An 18630-nucleotide genomic window follows, 5' to 3' on the forward strand; every position below is an offset into this window, starting at 1 on the left:
AAGAGCCACAATTAATTTACAAACTCACATTTCCATTTTAAATTGAATATTTGTTTGCATATAATGCAGAATATTCGAAAGATCTAAATCGATCACACCACTGAACACATAAGATTGGATATCTGTATAAGAATGATTACAAGCAGCCAGCCTTGAAAAACTGAGGTCAATGACATGATATTGGAACAAACAAGACATCAAGTACTCTGACGTAATTAAGCAATTAAAGTAATAAGAGGTTACTCGAATGACCCATCTTAACACACACACACACACACACACACACACACACACACACACACACACACACACACACACACACACACACACACACACACACACACACACACACACACACACACACACACACACACACAATAACGACAAAAGACAAAGATATTCGTGTTTTTTTTTTTTTGCTATTGAGCAAACAATGGGTAGTGGTGGATGGGAGGTGGGAGACATTTCCAAGAATAGAATGGCATTTTCATCCGTCATACTTTACAATATGTCCTGTACATTATACATATTTGTATGGCTGTTAAGCAGTGAACGCATTGGACCTTCTTCTGAGAGCCAGGGTCCCCTCAGCTGGAATACACACCAGCTAGCTTGGTCCCTTTGGTGGTGGTACTTCCCTCGTAGGAGGGGGAAACGCAGCGCAAACCTAAAACGCAAGCAGTTTTTCTCTCACACAGAAACACATGTGCAATGCACACAAACAAGCAAATATAACCACGCATACTTTGCACACATAGACGTATCCCGAATCCATGCGCATCTCTCCATTATAAATCAAAAAAGATAAATATTGGACTTCAACTACCCAGCGGTCACTTCTGGCTTTGTACAGTATTTATACCTGTATAATATAGCTATATAGAATCATTTCTGTGACATTAAAATGTATTAAATAGGCTTCAATGAAAACATTTCATAATATAGCAACAACTGCTTACACTGACTTATGAACTGTAAACCTTCAAAGCAGCTAAGGATCATGAGCTCTTTCTGTTCATGAAGATTGCATCGTCACCGACTCATTTGCTTGATCTTTTTATGTCTCCTTTGACCTGGTACTCGGCTGCTTTTCAACGTGAGAATAACCCCTGAGGCCAATGTGTTGTCTGTGTATACCAACATTCCCTTTTCTTTGTTTTTCCTGCTCAACAAGTCCAGCCTTGGCGGCACGTGAGCTGCCTAGGCACTGAGAAATCATGGGCTAGCAAAGTCCATTAAAGATGAGCCCTTGCTTTGTCCCCCCCCCCCCCCCCCCCCCCCACCCTTCTCCTATCTACGGAGTTGAAAACTCTCTGTTCATGGCACTTAGGGAAAACCGTCTGCATAGTTGAACAAAGAAAGGCTAAGCAGAAGTGCTTTAAGGAGATGGGCTAAGCTGCTCATACCTTTCAGGGAGATGGAGGGTTGGAGCTATTCATTATTTTTGTCCCAGTGTCCTCATACCATGAACTCGTTACTGCCATACATGACTAGCTGCTGGGCTATGTCATTGGGGTCCCTGCCATGGCCAGGGCCCTCTCTAGTGTGTCTCAAGGTCGAATGCTTGGGCCCCCTTAGTTTCTGCTTGCCCTTCTCGGGGTTAAAGGTTCCGCGGCTGCTGAACTTGGGCCTCTCCTCATCCGCCCCCTCTGGTTCCACCGTCAAGCTGTCGTCTAGGCTCTCGCATCGGAGAGGCTGGGGAGGGACGTCGGCCCTCGTGGGACTCGACTCCATGGAGGGAGACTTTGAGTGGAAGCGGAAGCGGCGAGCGGTGGCAGAAGAGGACGGCTGAAGGTAGTGGGACGAGGAGGAGAAGGAGGACGCAGTGGAAGCGGAGTCCAAGGAGTCCGGCTGCCGCCTGAGGCTGCGGCGTCTGGGGCGCTTCACCTCGGGTTTCTGCGGCCAGGCGGCTGCCGACGCGGGGTTCCTCTCTGTGGAAGAAGCGCAATTGGCACACGTCAACACGTGACTCATCAAGCTCCCATTAACTTCTCCTCCTTTGTCTTGATGCATTCCTCCACCAAAAATCCTGTTGAGTGAGTTTCATGAATGCACACCCGAGAAGTCGGAGGTGGCTCCTTCAGAGTCCACATTCAGGTTTTCGGAGCTGTCTGCGGTCCAAAGAGAGGCCTCTGACTCCAGGGTCTCATCATCCGAAGCACCCGGCTCCAAGGTCACAATCTCACACGTCAGATCCTCTCTGCGGAAGAAAACATTTGTCCAGGGTGAACAATGAGCCAGATGCATATAATTATGGAATTGAAATGCAACCCAAATGCACACATTCCAATCCCCCAAATTATTTCATATTATGGGAATGTTTATGAATCTACATTCTACTTAATGCTAACTGAATGAGTATTTCTATATTATAATTGTGTTGCATTACATAACAATACTGACGTCATTATTAGAGCGGTAAAGTGCATGCATAAATGGACAACTCAAGTCTAAGGAATAATGTTTACTTCTCTTTCTGCAGACTTTCAATCTGCTCCGTCAGCACTCGCTCCTCCTGCTGCATGATGGCCTGCTGATGCTCCAACAACTCCGGCTCCGATCCTGCCCCCTCCTCACCCCCGCTCTCCTCCATCACAACATCCGTCACCGAGGACAAGCGTGGGCTGATAGGAGGGGAGGGCGTATGGTAGCCCAGCCTCCGTATACGGCCCTTTCCCTGGAATATTAATCATCCAAAAGGTACGTAGATCAATCCCCCAGCAAGCGGTTGGGAGTAGCGGTTTTATTTTCTTCTACCTTATTGGGATAGGCAGTATTTAGGTCCAAGATTCTATCGTTTATTCATGGTCAACAATTAGTATGACTCTATAACTCTGGTACATTGGCATTAAGGAAGCGGTAATCTATTTACAGGTAACACTCCCTGTCCTTGGGTAGCTGCTACTCAGTCAACACATGCGGTTTTGAAAGCACACGCCAAACGACGATGGCAACTTCAGAAGGGAACTAATGTGTAGAATTGAACAAAATCTGCTAAGATATTATATGTTGCTCAATGGCACAATGATACAGAATGATATTTACCTTTCTGGCTGCATTTGGCTGCATTGTAGAAAAGTAAGATATTTCTTAATGAATCAAAAATGTCTTAAGTCTTGAAATTATTTTTTTGGGCCCACATCAAATATTACTTATATCATGTCTGTTTGCACAATGCAGCAAAAAAAAAAATACACATTGTTTGCCTCCCATGGCTTCCATACACAAGCATAAAACACACGTACACACACACAATTACAAATATAAAGTAGCAGTTGCGATAATTACATCAATATTCTGGCCCACAGACAAATAAAAAGAGTTGGATAGGAGAAGGAAGAGTAAAGAAGAAAGAGACAAGTGGCATTGGCAGTGCCAGTACAAGATGAGCATGGTTCAATGAGCGTCGCGCGTACTACAATACACTGAGCAGTGTATACTGTACATACTGGGGCCAAACTGGGCGCTACGCCCATAAACCTAACCGCTATTAAAACAGGTTTCTGGGTAACAAACAATCTATGGCCATTATAACAGGTATAGCTATAACAGGTACAGCTTTGTGGTTTGAATCTCACCAATGATCTTCGAATGAGGGTCAGTCTGCACTTCGCCTTATTCTCAGCAAACTCCAGACTGTTGATGTCCTTGAGCCTGGCTCTGTATTTATTCATCTGCTCTACGATGACCAGCTCCACACACCTGTAGTGAGGACATACACAGCCAAACTAAATCAGAGGGGTGTTACAGCAACGTCACTCCAGGCAGGGAGGGGGACTGGGGAGGGGTGGACTTCCTCACGCTGTCGTCTTGCCGATGTCCTGGACGCTCTTCAGTGGGTCGATGGTGTCTGGACAGCGCAGGATGCAGGGGGCGAACACGATGGCTAAGGCGTTGGCCGACATGCGGTTGGTGTCCTCCTGCAACGCAATCCTACAGAAAAAAACAAAACGGGCCCAAAAACTCTGGATGAGAACGCGGCGGACTTCGTCTATCAGAGAGTTCAAGGGGAAGAGATGGAATGTTTTTTCTGGTACCTGACGAGATGGAAGATGAGCCGCTCGAGAGTGTTGAGGTGGGTTCTGCTCAGCTGATCGATGATGGAATACACTCCCCGGATCACCTCCCTTTTGTCCTGCAAACCTGGAAAGAAAAACGAAAATGTAGGATTATATCTTTAATATAACCTGCTGCTGATTATAATCACTGATTCCTGAGGGAGAATTCCTTGTCCCTTAAATTTTATGTTGGGATAGAGATAACATTCATTGAAACTAAACGTACATAATAAATATCAAAAAATATACAAAGATCTTTCGCCTACGTACACATTATACGCAGGAACTCGTCATAGAGTTCGAAGGTCATGAGAGGGTTGGGCAGGTCTCTCAGCCATTGCTTTAAGACACTGGCGATGACATGGATGGTGTAGTCATCTAGGTTCATGCTGTCCACATCTGTAGAGCCCGGAACACGCAACACAGGCTAAATGAGTCAGGGGCTCATACCCAGTCTTAATTAGCTATGAAGCTAATTAACAAAAACAATTTTGGACCGTTGACGTCATGGGTCCAGGATTTGCGTTTTCCATAGATCCGATTAGGGAAAAGGACGACAACGATCAAACTTCTGATACATTTTCACCGCATATATGGACCCCATTGACCGCGGAGTTGAAGTTGCAGACAGTGTTGTTTTCACAATATGCATATAAAGCAGAATTCTTATATTATAAAAAAGACAAGCTTGACTATTCCTCTTGGACTTCCAACAAAATCTACTGACAGCACTGTTTACCTATGTCAAGGCCTTGTTTTAGTTCTCGGATCTTATTTGTTGACCCCGACTTCCGGTAGATTCCTTCGGTGTAGAGGCCGTGCATCTCAATGTAGTTGATGAGCTTTTCTACCACAAGGGGCACCGTTCGCTCGTCGTTAGTCAACCTAGAAACCTCCACTCCAAACTGCCTTGGCGAGAGCTCCGGGTCGAACTGCTCACAGAAACACAACATAAACACTATCCCATTAGACCCTGCGTTTGTCTGTGCACATAGAAAAACTCCCACACACACACACATACAACCAATATTAATATTTGTATTCAGTGTTATATATCAACAGGGTCTTTACTATATCACCTTTTTAAATAGTTGTGACTTGCCGTTTCTGCAACTAGCAGTGTTTAAAAAATGACAACAAACTCTTCTCTCGTGTGTGTGTGTGTGTGTGTGTGTGTGTGTGTGTGTGTGTGTGTGTGTGTGTGTGTGTGTGTGTGTGTGTGTGTGTGTGTGTGTGTGTGTGTGTGTGTGTGTGTGTGTGTGTGTGGCAACATGGCCGAACATACCTTCTTACTGCACTTGGTAGTCGTCTTCAGGCAACATTTCTTGTGGCAGGCGTAGCGGCATGCTGGGTAAACACAGCCAGAGGAGTGAGAGAAGTCAGTGCCATTTCCCACGGACAGACAGTGCCTCCTCATCGCTAGGCTAATGACGGAGCACACGGTTACAAGGGCCGAGAGAGCAAAGGGACTAGAGCACTGAAGCAAACATCCTAAGTGAAGACAGACTAACGGTGTTGATCCTCTGCCGAGCCCAGACAGTCAGACCCCATGAGTCCAGTTGAAAACAATCTGATTAAGTTTTAAGGTTCAAGTTATTAGTGGGAGAGGAGGAGGAGGAAGAGGAGGAGGAGGAGCCTGGTTCTTAGGATCCTGGGAGTGAATGGAGGACTGTGCTCCCTTTTAGAGCAGTGTTTGCGACCATGTGTTGTGCCCATAGTGTGTATATTTGTGTAATCCATCTTGCATCACTGAGGTAGGTAAATTTATACATTTTCTCAACGAATCTTCAGAAAATAGTGTTTATTCTGAGTTTCATTTCGAAGAAAAACAAGTAGAATGGATAGATGATAAATGGTGACAGGTATGTGTCTGTGATTGTGCATGGAGAGAGAGAGAGACAACACACTCACATTTGCAAACACAGGCGCGGTCCATCATCCATATGAGTGAAGAGCAGTATTCACAGTATGTGGGGATGCTGTACTGTGTGGACTTGAAGACGTGGCCGTTGTGCTCCTCCACCTGCAGGGGGCAGTACAAGGAGTCAGAAGGACGCCAGCAGCCAGAATCAAACCCTGGCCATTACATTCTCTGTTTTTAAATGACTGAAGACATGAATCGTGTTTGACGCTCAGCGTCTTTTGACCCTTAGTTGGGCTGACTTAATATGCCCATACTGGATGAATGTGTTCAAGAAACATCAGAGGAACTTACAATGTCGGCGTCCTTTTTTCTTCTCTTCTTGCGTTCAACTTTGGGCATTTGCTGTAAATAGAACAACAATGTCAAAAATTTACTACTATATTTAATTTATAAATCTTAATTGCCCAAACTATAGATTTAAAAGAATAATTCTTCAGTAACATGCAAGCTAACCGAAAAAACGATTGAACATAATCGCAATAATTATTACTATTAACATGATTTTCCAGCTGAACTCATGGAGTGAGTCCCATGCTTGTGGGCCAGTGGCTGTACCTTGCTTTGCATGCTGTCCAGGGTCTTGTACTCTGTCATAAACTCATCCAGGAAGACCTTGAAGGTGTTCACCCACACCGTGACCGGGGACTCCCTCCAGTCCCTCTGCTCCTGCCGCATAGTCTTCTCCAGGATCTGCTCAAACAGTGCGTGCAGGTCCTTGTAGCGGATGCTCTTCCCATCATCCATCTGGGCAGTGTTAGAGAGGTGAACACGTGAGTGATGGAAAGGCTAACCTCCAGTTCTTTATTGTGTCTTTATTGTATGTATGTTCTCGGGTGCATTATTACTGATGTTGGGTGGAAGAACTTAATCAGTGTAAATAGTCAATGTAAGAACATGCTTTTTTCCTATCCGGGTTGTACTACAAAGGTAAGGTAGTAGATTAGTTTTGCTACTTTACCTGTTTGGCTCAAAGCTAAAGTGTTACAAATATTTTTTTTAAATAACAAAAATGATCCTAAATATTTGCACCGAAGGCACATGAAAGACAATGAATGTAAAGTAAATGTAAGTTGTCTTCATATAAACACTAGACTGGGTAGTCCCGCCCATTCAGTCCACGCTCCACTGTTGCCAACACCCTCATCCCCATCACCAGGACCAAATACCGCACCATAGGGGACAGAGCCTTTGCCATCGCCGCCCCTACCCTCTGGAACTCCATCCCCCTGGCCATCCGTAACTCTGATTCACTGCAGTCTTTCAAAAGTCATCTCAAAACACATCTCTTCAACATCACTTACAACACCTGACAAAAAATGTCCACCCTCTCTCTTTCTCACTGTCCTATCTTTCTCTGTATGAGTATTTGTATGCATGCATGTATGTACTGTACTGTTCATTTGTATCCTTTTTGTTTTGTGTTTTTTGTAAAGCGTCTTTGGGTACCGAGAAAAGCGCTATATAAAACCTATGTATTATTATTATTATTATTCTGCCGGCGATTTGAGCTCGCCCTGCTGCAGAAGGGTCTGAAGAAGAGCAATACATTTCTTTCTGCTTCCGATACGTTTTTGCAGCCAATCCCCAAACTGGCTTCTCCCTGCCCCCAGCTCGCTATTGGCTGGTTTAACACAATGACGACAGGGAAGCAGCGGCAAGCAGGCAATTGCGTACAGAGTCATTTGAACTAGGCCCGATGATCACGACTCTTGAGCTGAAGAAAATGACAGCAGCTTCCCCAGACTAACGTGCAATCTACGATTGAGCCTGGTCTAATAGCCATTAATAGCCAGGCTAATAAACACCATCATCTGTGAATGTCATGTTGGATATCCGTGTCATCTGAAGGTTGAAGGTGTGCCAACTCACCGCCAGGGCTGTGGAGTACGAGTTGAAGATGTTAAGACGGAACTCCTTGAGGGCCTTCTTGAAGACAACATCCACCATGGTGTCCTTCTTCCCATCTTCTGTCTCCAAGTCATTGATCTGCATTTAGACGACCCATCCACTTCAATGAGATACATTGATCGGAACAACAATCGCCAAGATAACGTCATGATGAACACAGCATCCTGAAAAATGTCTCTCTAAATGACAATGAGAAATAATTGATGATATATTACTTAAATATCAGACTAAAACATGGCAACATTGATTTAACATTTTGGCATTTATAAAAACATGACGATTTTTTATATTTCCCGGGGGCCAATTGAGGCCCGCGGGATGATATTTTGTGGCCCCATACTTGACATCAAAGTTTAGTGTTAGTGCGGCCCGCGTGTTGTTGTCAAACGCACATTTTTGCTAAGTGGCTTGCCACGCTTTTTAATCACTTGTGATAGGGTGACCAGAAAGTCCCAATTTTGAGTTGTGTGTCCCTACAAAAGCCAAAGGACGCTAAAATGTCCCGGTTACCACCAACCACTATGAATCGTCCCCTGTTGTCAGCGATTACATAGCCAACGTGATCTAACGATAGCCCGATCATTAACTTAGATTGGGTCAGTTGTGCTCCTTTTTTCTGTGGAATAATTGAAGCGGCCCAGCCGGACCCAGACTCTACCTCCAGCGGCCCCCCAGGTAGGTTGAGTTTGAGACCCCTGCTTTAAATCAACCCATCATGGTCCCAATTTATCTCCAAGTCCACTGCACCTTCTTCCTGAGGAAGTCGTTCATGCAGCGGTAGTCGTTGGTGCAGGTGAGGATCTGCAGCGGGTCGTGCTGCCACTGGGCGGGCTCCAGGGTCACGCTGCTGATCTTCACGCTGCGCCGGCGCTTCACCTTGGGGGAGGGGTCCTTGTTCTCCTTGGTCTCCGGTTGGACACGCACCGTCGCCAGGTCGGGACTGCACGGCGGGGAGGTGTTCTCCTGACCTACTGGGCCAAAAAAACACTGTCAATCACTTTTGTAAAAGGGTAGGTAAAGCCCTAACTTTCTTTTTTCGTTGCGTAGGCCTACCACTACACTACAGGGACATGAAGATTGCCGAGGGCAGATTGGATAGTATTTGAGAAATAGAAGTCTGCCATACGTGGAGCCAGGTATGGTGAGCTTGGTCAGTATGGTAATATAGCATTGTATGCCTTAAAAAACGGTTACCGTAAGTTCACATATCAAAACAATCTCCAACCACTTTTCAAAATAATAATGTGTCAAAACACACTGTCAAAACGGACGTCGGAGGCCTGTATTTAAATTAAAAATGTATATCTCTGCCGTCTTGAGTCTTCTTGCTATGAATTTTACTTTGATGTTTTGTAGATGTTTGGTCGAGTTGGAACCATTGCATTAAGTGTAAATGATCTGACGGTATAGGTCGGACTCTGAAAGTTTAGGTACCGGTACGTCTGAAAGTATTCCGTCCCCGGAGGTATGGTGAGCTTGGTCGGTATGTTAATATGGCATTTGTATGCTTTAAAAACTGGTTTACCTGAAGTTAACATAACAAAACAATCACCAACCATGTTTCTAAAGCATACTGCATTGAAGCCCACCGTCAAAACTGACATTTGCGAAATGACATTGCCACTTTAAGGCCTAGCCTGCGTTGTAGAGAGGACACGGTTCAGAAGGGAGAACTTCAAACAAAAGTTTTTTGTTGTTTTTTCAGATAGTCTTTTATACATATACAGCTGAGCCTTTTGGATGCAATGTTAGAGCTGTTTAAACGTGTTTTAGAGCCGTTTACATATGCATGTATTTCACTTTAAAATGTATATTTCTGTCTTTCAGCTTATTGCTATGAAATTCACACCATATAGTCCCACAGTCACCTGGTACATGTGTGCCGAGTTTGCAGCTTTTACCACTTCCGGCACCAAATCTTTTGGAGTCTAAAAGTTGTTCATCATGAAGAATGGTGCATGGATAAGAAGTTTCATGCATATTGCACTTTCCTACTGGAAATGACAGCCTGTTGAGTATGTAATTAGTAATTATCCCCAGAGTAAACACGAAACATGGGAAAGCAGGATTTAGTTACTATGCAACAAATAGCTGGAATAAACTCCCTGAGGATTTAAGACTTGCCCCAACTCTGAGCCCCTTTAAAACAAGACTGAAGACTTATGTTTGCTTTAGCTTTCTGCTAAATCTTAAATACATTGCATTTTTTTTTTTACATATATTTTTTAACTTTGCCTTTATTTTCTATATTTATTTGCCTTTTTAACTTTCTATTTTACTCATTTCTTTGCATATGTTTTCTTTTACTATCTATTATTTTATTTCATTGTATGACAATGTTTATATGTGAAGCACTTTGAGTCTGCCTTGTGTATGAAAAGTGCTATATAAATAAAGTTGCCTTGCCTTGCCTATGTTGCACGTCAAAGGCTTGTTATAACGCCACCTATAGTTCATTCTGGCCCACCAATTTTATCAGGAGTTCTACAAGCCAATTTTAATAACTTTTGACCATGTCGTTTTTGAGATATGAAATGTTTTGAGATAAAAAATTATAAATACTAACGATTACAATAGGGTTCCAACGGATTTCGTAGGACGCCTTATAATAGTAATTATTACAATAGGGTTCTGACGTTTTTCGTAGGACCCCTACTAAAAATCCCAGTGTTTGGATTGTCGGATACCCTATACACAAAGAATGACTTTCTTTATATCCATCTTGAAAAACATGAGCCAGCGACCCTCTCCATCGGCTCGTCAGGTGTGTACGATTCACCCACCGTCGCCCATCAGCAGACCAGTGTCTCCGTCCTCCCCGTCCATGGAGTCTCCCCCGCAGATCAGCTTTTCCCTGGAAGACTTCTTGTCGCTATACTTGGTCTTGCCCCAGAAGCGCATCTTGCCACGCACCCTGCCCAAAAAACATGGGAGTGAATGCTCCAGCCTTTAAACCAAGGAAAAGCGGCCCAATGTATTTACCTCTGAAGTGATGCGCTCACTCACCTTCCATCCTGGGCGTTCTTGCGCAGTGTTTCCGCTTTCGGCAGATCTTCAGAAGACATGGCCTTTTGCATGCTCTTCTGCGCCTCGGAGCCCATTTGCTAAAACATAGATTGGGATAAGTTCTTTAAAACCAAATAAAGTCCAATAGGATACTCTTTATGAGGAATTATTTTGGGTGGCTCTGTCTATAGATCTTCCCGCCAGTAGATGCCAGCACCACACCACCAAGGCAACACTGATGAATTCCCCTTAGAAAGTGTAGGAAATTGTAATACAATCAATGTACCACACTAACACAAACAAACAAGTACTGTTGAGATTGTTTATAAAGTACTTCAATAGAATACTATAATCAATAAAACCACCAAGAGACATTGATTTGTTTTTCTGTTCTGCAATAGAAAAGGTAAGGAGAAGCGGGATGGACCCGGTTCAGAGGTTCGCTTTCCACAGCCTCAAAGCCTGAGTGGTGAGTGGTAAGCAGGGCTAAGAAATCCGTAACGGACATGCACGATCGGCTCAGAGAGCAAAGGAACACCACCAGAGGAAACACTAAAGGAGGCAGAAGGAAAATATTTTCTACAACTGTAAAAGAGAGAAGTCATTAAAAGGGATTAAATGGTTAATGTTAGCAAAGCATGAATGGATTAGGCAAAAAATATCTTTCCTGATGTCTAGGAAATGTGTGGATGCAGATTTTTCAAAAGTTCTAAAGTGTAGAATACAGATACTTTTGATCATGGCAAATTATGCTATAGCAAGGTATTATGCCGTGCTTAAACAGCCAAATGTTTTTGAATGTACAGTATATTCCATGCATTCATTTTAGTCTTTCATACCAGTGAAGTCACATTGTATTTGTGTAGGAATGAGTAAGTGTGTATCCTGCCTGTCAATCTATGCATTTATATATTTATGTGCTTTGAAAAACATTTGAGGAATAGTAAAAGCATGGTGTCGGATCAGTCACCACTGCGGTTAAAACTACCACATTCTGCTGTGAGGGGTTAGCTGCTGGAAGAAGACCACATGTGACAACAAAGAAAAGGGTTAAAGGGAGCCATTGGTGCTGGCGATTACCATCTCCGAGTCACTAAAACACTCTCCTAGGTCAGCGTCGGGGACGCTGCGGTTGGAGAGGGGGAGGGTGAAATGGCGGGGGGTGGCGGGGGTGTCGTCGTCCTCAGACTCCCCCGCCACGGAGAGAATGGGGACGCGGTTGAGGAAGTCGGAGCGGGTCCGAGCCATGCGGGCTTTCTTTTTGTTGCCCGCTCTGCCGACCTGAGGTTTACCCAAAGCGATAACACACACACACACAGTGAACGAAATGGAACCGAAAGGTACTGAAATCATTAGGATCTTCAAATACTTGTCTTTGCCCTGCCGTGTTTTGGGGGGAGGTTTTGTTAGTCATTTCCATCTCTCACACACACTTCAAGAATTCAAACTGCAGCATCTTATATTTATATATATTTCATCTCATTGATAGTGAGGCTTTGATGTTTTGCTTACCTCACGCACTTGTGGTCCTTTGGAGGCCTTGGGAACTGACTCTCTAGTGTTGGCCACAGGTTTGTCCTGTTCGTCAAATCTGAGATGCATCAAGAGAAGAACACGTTGAAAAGTGTATCTAAATAATCCCTGCTCCTAAATAATAATTTCCTTCCATATAGGACATAGGACTTTGCTGCGACAACATCTGGAAGAAATATAACATCCTCGTTTTGACCCCGCAACCACACACGAGGAGTGAGTCTGAGTACTCACTTGGCAAACACAACCTTGTCCTTAGGAGAGAAGAAGATGTTCCCAGACTTGTCAGCCGTGTGAACTGTACTCCCCTGGTGCCCACCAGGCGTCTTCTTTGGGGAAGGTCTCGGTGAGGTTCTTCTTCCATCACTAGATTCTAATGTGAGTTTGGGCACCCAGCCATCGGCGATAGGCCTGCCTTCCCCAAGCGTTTCTCTCGGGACAGAGGAGGAAAGCGGAGTAGGGCCGGGCTGAGGGGCACTGGGCTGGGACCCTGCCCCAGGAAATGAGAGCTCTTCAGGGGCCCGGAGCTCAGACATTGTCCTGGTGTGAGGAGCCGGTGCTTGTGTTCTCTCAAACACCAGCGAGTCGGGCCTGGGGGCCTTTCCGGATGTGGCGGCTCGGGAACCTTTGTGTCCTGCACTGGCCCCCGCCTGGCGACTCTGCTGTATCCTGTGCAAGGCCTCGCCCCGCTGCTTCTCGAACATGTCCTTCTCGTTCCGGGCGAAGAGGAGACGCTGCCTCTCGAGCGTCTCCTTCTGCTGCCGGATCTGCTCCATCATCTGCCTCTCGCTCTGCTGCTGCTGGCTGCGCTGCCTCTCCTCCTTCTCCTCGTTCAGCCGCTCCAGTCTCTCCAGGACGGCCAGGTTGGCGGGCGGGACCGGGGCTGGGGCCGGGACGGCGTCGTAGGGCGCAGCCAGGCGACCCGGTGGCTGGTTGGGCAGCTCCGCCCGGGGGTGGCCCGCAGCGCCCGGCTCCTCCCTCAGAGGGGTGGCCTTGTGCATGCTGATGACCACCACCACCGGCCGGCGCCCCGGCTCCCTCCTGTCCTTCAGGGCTTTGGAGATCACGGTGGTGGAGGTGACCGTGGCGGAGGTGATGGTGGTAGCAGCGGCGGAGGTGGTGGTAGCAGCGGCGGAGGTGGTGGCTGGGGTTGTGGGAGCGGCGACAGCGGCCTCGAAACGCTGTGGAGGGCTCTTGGCAGGAGGAGGGCCGGAGACCGTACGGCTGTCGTGGGTCGGGACGTAAAAGGTCGGGAGGTAGTTCTCGATTCTGGGCGGAAGTGTGGGTGACTGAGGTAGCCTGTCGTCGGGGTCGGGTCGTTCACGGATGAGCGGAGAGCCTGTGGCTGACCTCGAGGAAGGGAGCTCCGCGGGGCAATCCGGCAGCTCTGGAGAGCCGGCCTCGTCGAGGTCGAGCTCTTCTAGCGTCGCCCTGGGCGGCCCTTCTTCCAGGCTCAGGAGCTCGAAGCTGAACCTGGAGCTCTGGCTGTCAGGGGTGCCCTGGGGGGAGCGCAGGGGCGGGGTGGACGCGTGCAGCAGCTCTGCCGACCAGCGCCTCTCCTCAGAGGGCGACGACGCCCCGCCACTGGTCGCGCGGACCTTCAGGAGCTCCAGGCTGAACTTGGCCTGCTCCAGCTCCCGCATGCGCCGGCTCTCCCGTTTGGCCCTGGTCGTCTTCTGGCCGAGTTCATCTAACGTTCTGGCCCTGTCTCGAATCACCACGGTGACCGGTGCTTCAGGATGCTCTTGGAGCAAAGGGTCGCTTGAGCTCATCCCGGGACAGTCTTCTGCTCCTCCTCCTCTCAACCTCGCCTGGTCCTGCTGGGTATCCAGGCCGGGGACCCTCTGGGTGCTCCTCCCCCGCCCCTCGTAGGAGGGGTCCCCCCAGAGGCTCAGGTCCTGGCCCACGGGCCTCTCTTCTTGCCGTTCCTCTTCCTCTGGAGAATGGCTCTTCTGACCGTTCTGCAGCTGGACCAGCTCCTGCTTCTCCTGCAGTCTCTGCTTTTTCAGCTCCCTGAAGCTGACGGTGAAAGAGCCACAGGTCACTTACCTAACAATCACCATTTTTACAAGAGCTTTGTAGGGGTTGGCACATGTAAAAGGTGTGCTGTGAAGTTTGTGTCCCCAGATGAGAATCCCTTTTGAAAGAATTTGTTTCAGGAGCAGCTCAAAAGTTGATGAGCCAAGTCACGGTGCTTTCGTAATAATATGATCTTAAGGCTGTACTGATCTGCAGGCTCACAGCACGGCCGCTAATACATAAACTACACTGAATGAACTCTTTTCAACAAACGTTAATCTGGTTTTGAGAAATTATCCATCGCTTGGAATTTCGGGGACCATACAAAGAGGAATTTAGTCATAATGGAGAGAAATCTGAGCTATTGTTGAAGCTGAACCCACATAAATGACTTGTGCCTCATGTTAAACAATTATTTTTGGAGGTAATGAGTAGGGAATACTTTTTTAACCTGGCTAGAAAAGCCATACTGACCAAGAGCTAGTAGAGTTACAGTATGAATGGAATGCGTGAATGGGATTTACATAGCAAGGAGTAAGCCTCACCTCTGTCTGGCTAGGTAGCCTCTGCTGACTGCCTGCAGTCGCACCACTGTAGCGTACAGACTCAGATAGCCTTCTCTGGCTCTATGGCAGCGCCACGCTGTTTGAATCACCAGTGCCGCGTCAACACGGCGATAGGTCCACAACCTCCACGCTTTCTGCAATACCAGAGCGGCTTCCTTCCAAAGCCCTAACCTCCGGCGGGCCTCGTACCCCCGCCAGTGTTTCTGGAGGCACACGGCCGCCTCTTGTTGGATGGCAAGCTCACAGCCCTCTTCGTTATCCTCGATATCTCTCGGCCGGTATGCACGCCACCATCGCTTTGAAAAGACAAAAGCAAAAACACAGCATTTTATTTACATAAACGCTGTATTTTATCTACTTAACAGTGAAATAGGTGATTAAATGACTATCATCCATTTTGACCCTTGTTTAGATCCTGTAAAGATCACATTTGTTCAATAAAGGACTTTCCATTAAACTGTTAATAGGATTAGTATTAGCGTTCTAACAATGCTAGGCATTTCCTGTTACCATGTCATCAGTGCACATGAAACCATGAACCGTTCCCCGAGGAGGGGGACAAGGATCAGGGGCAGGGTACCTGTATGCACACGGACGCCTCCCTGGTCCTGAGGAAGGAGGCGCGCTCCAGCCGGGCCCTGAAGCGCCGCTGCAGCGCCACCACCAGGCTCAGGACCCGGCCGTGGAGAGAGGCCTGCAGGCTCCGACGCCCCGCCTCCCGCAGGAACACCTGGACACACACACACACACACACACACACACAGGTCAGCAGAGACAGGCACACACACACACAGGTCAGCAGAGCCAGGCACACAAACACGCCCGTGCGTTAGCAGAGGACACACAAACGCAGACATTAGCAGAGCCTGCCGCACGCACGCACACACACACACACACACACTATAACAGAGCTTAGTCACACACTTGGATGAAAACACACACACATTCTTGTGAATCACAGGGCATCCATCCGTGCCAACCACGCAAACACCAGAAAAACTAACTAATAATACTAATACTACAAAAATAAACGTGTCTGGATACACGGCATGTTTGTTTAATTAGAGAAAGGATAAAAACTGAAGCATCTCAGTTGTCCAGACAGTTACTAGCCCTTTTATCCATGTCCTCATTACATAATTGTTTTCAGCCTAGGGCTAGGAGTCTAGGACCTAGAAATTATATTTAGACTGCATAGTTTTTAATACTATATTAAAACTGAGCACCTGTATCATGTAACCTTAATTGAATGTGCCCTCCACATCTATTGCTTTTATTGTTACTATTCTTCAAAGAAAATATTGGTAATGCTCTCCATTATGGTTTCCTAATTTGAGTGTAATTACACACGTAATAGGCACCCCGAAACAACCGGTAACAGCATATACTTAACATGCAACAACATTATGGAACAGCCCCACCCTAGCCATACCCTAGTGTGGAACTCACTTTTTTTGATATTCAACCCTTAACCCCTAATCCTAAACTTACATGTTGTTCCATATTGTTTTTACATATCAAGTAAGGGCTGTTCAATTTTTTACATTGCTGATTACAGAATACTTGCGTAATTACACCTTAACATAATTAACTTAATTAACACTGCAATGGGAAGTATCACAAAGTGATGTCATAAATACTTTTTTTATGCTACATCCATTCATAAAAATATGCTCCATGCTTATCCACCAATAAAATACTGGTTACATTACCATCTGCTAACCATAAATCACTAGATAAGAGGATGGATATGGAAGGTGAAAGCGGAGAACAGTGTAAATACCATCGTCCTGCCAACTTGGAAACCATCTGGCGCCAGGTCCACCTGGCCCAGAAACCTCTGGATGTCTTCTTTGGAAGCCCTGGTGCCTTCTGGGAGCAACACACGGAAGTGGCGGACAAAATCCTGACAAAGAGAAACAGCAGAAAAGATTCATGAGAAATGGGACAGGGATATATCTTTCACCATAATGGTTTGTAACAGAGCCAGATGCGTCTCAGATGTCTCTGCTTTTGTGCAGAGAAACAACTGTTGGCCTTTGAGGAAGCTCTGATGTTTATAGACTGAACCACCAAGGTATAAAACCTGAAGCAATAAATCAGTATTACAGGCCTAATAGATGGGATAAGTATCTTGACCATCAGAAGAAACTGGGGCTGGTTCACATGAACCTTTATACAACCGATACCCAAGGACTGAAATGACCAAGGTTGTCCTAACACACATGGTTTCACGTGAAGCCCATGTTTGTCCATGTTAGCAGGGATTCAATATCATCAAGTCCTAAAACAAGCTCAACTCCCAACATTTAAACTAAGGCCCATTGTCCCGACGCCAATCTGCTCCCCCGCTCTGCCTTCAGGGGGTTGGCTGGCAAAACAGTGTTTATGCTATTGCTGGGATGGGGAGTGTTGGAGTGACCCCTAGACAATGCTGAGGCTCTGTTCTGAAGACCCGAGATGGGGGACCACCGCAGGGTCTTACACAGTGATACATGCTGGAAGTATTTCTAATAAGCGCTGACCACGGTGCTAATATGTTCCGGGAGATTCCACAACGCCGGACAATATCACAAGCTCCAAGTTGGCTCAGCTACTAAAACCTGGCTGTGGTTTGACCAAAAACGTCATAGATACACTTTTTTCTTGGGAAATATTTTGCTAAACACAGCTTACTGAAACATTTGAATGGCTTCGATTTTAAAGAAAGTTCACAATACGACACACTTTAGAAACCTTATATATATTAATCGTAGTTATCAAAGCTGCCATTTGGGTAAGCCAAATAATGCACCCTCCTCTGTGACCAGGACTCTGTGACCAGGCTGGGAACAAGCTGAGCAATCACCATTATGTGAAAAAATGCGGGGGAAAAGTGTGATTCAGACTATGGGAATTGGTGGTAATACAACAGTGACTTGGCTGACTCAAACTAATTAGATTGGGGGTGCCGCTGCGCACATAACCACACACACACACACGTACATTTGCCAATAAACTGTGCTGATGTAAACCAGTGTTGACACCACAACCTCACAATGTCTTGGAGGCCTCGTATTTCATTTCTCTCACAATATTTTCTTTGTTATGCCCTCATTGTTTTGATTTGTTGTTTTGTTTCTATTTCTTAAAAAAGGTGCTGCACGTAAGATTTGGGATTTAAAAATAGATCAGAAAAGAGCAGGATTTTGAAGCAAAACAAACAAAAATGGTATTCCTCCGAAGTGGTGAGAACAATCAAAAGTTTGTCAATGTGACACAACCAAAACAGCGGGGTTTAGCCACTACAGTATACAAGTCTACAGTCACATGGTGTCTTCTTAATTGTCTGTTTACATTCAGGCTGTTCAGACTTTGGCACCATTATTTAAAGAACTATAAAAATGAGTCAACCGGAGTGTGTGTGGTTTATATGCATGGCTGAGGTTCTTACCTTGAAGCTGTACTTGATGTTGTATCCAGACTGCCGTATGCGTACGGTCTCCAGCATGCCAGTGTAGCGCAGCTGCCTCAGGACCAACTCGTCGTTGAAGCGCAAAGGCAGCTGGGGGAAATCGTAACCAGAAGAGGAGAGCTTTTGAAGACCAGGGAATGCGGATTGATCAGGGGGCTAAAT

The 18630-nt window shown here is 46.1% G+C and overlaps 1 protein-coding gene and 1 long non-coding RNA gene across 8 annotated transcripts in view; one reads left to right on the top strand and one right to left on the bottom strand.

The window, feature by feature from the left end:
- LOC132471550 (uncharacterized) overlaps positions 1-18630 on the top strand; it is a 251268-nt gene that overhangs the window by 161784 nt on the left and 70854 nt on the right. The gene's annotated exons all lie outside the window — the stretch shown is intronic.
- myo9aa (myosin IXAa) overlaps positions 14-18630 on the bottom strand; it is an 81817-nt gene continuing 63200 nt past the window's right edge. For 5 of the 7 annotated variants that reach the window (XM_060071742.1, XM_060071746.1, XM_060071747.1 and 2 more), the window contains 24 exons: positions 18448-18558; positions 16798-16920; positions 15595-15744; positions 14994-15310; positions 12664-14448; positions 12409-12487; positions 11977-12177; positions 10897-10994; positions 10674-10804; positions 8638-8858; positions 7852-7968; positions 6538-6726; positions 6274-6324; positions 5970-6081; positions 5344-5405; positions 4798-4990; positions 4329-4457; positions 4038-4143; positions 3802-3933; positions 3579-3702; positions 3046-3063; positions 2469-2677; positions 2058-2200; positions 14-1931 (listed from right to left, as the gene is read on the bottom strand). In XM_060071742.1, the coding sequence (XP_059927725.1) occupies positions 1459-1931; positions 2058-2200; positions 2469-2677; positions 3046-3063; positions 3579-3702; positions 3802-3933; positions 4038-4143; positions 4329-4457; positions 4798-4990; positions 5344-5405; positions 5970-6081; positions 6274-6324; positions 6538-6726; positions 7852-7968; positions 8638-8858; positions 10674-10804; positions 10897-10994; positions 11977-12177; positions 12409-12487; positions 12664-14448; positions 14994-15310; positions 15595-15744; positions 16798-16920; positions 18448-18558 (5274 nt within the window). In that variant the 3' untranslated portion in view covers positions 14-1458. The remainder of the gene's footprint in view (positions 1932-2057; positions 2201-2468; positions 2678-3045; positions 3064-3578; positions 3703-3801; positions 3934-4037; positions 4144-4328; positions 4458-4797; positions 4991-5343; positions 5406-5969; positions 6082-6273; positions 6325-6537; positions 6727-7851; positions 7969-8637; positions 8859-10673; positions 10805-10896; positions 10995-11976; positions 12178-12408; positions 12488-12663; positions 14449-14993; positions 15311-15594; positions 15745-16797; positions 16921-18447; positions 18559-18630) is intronic. The other 2 variants (XM_060071748.1, XM_060071745.1) reach the window with 2 other exon arrangements.

Source organism: Gadus macrocephalus, chromosome 14 (assembly GCF_031168955.1).
Source record: "Gadus macrocephalus chromosome 14, ASM3116895v1".
NCBI classification, from domain to species: Eukaryota; Metazoa; Chordata; class Actinopteri; order Gadiformes; family Gadidae; genus Gadus; species Gadus macrocephalus.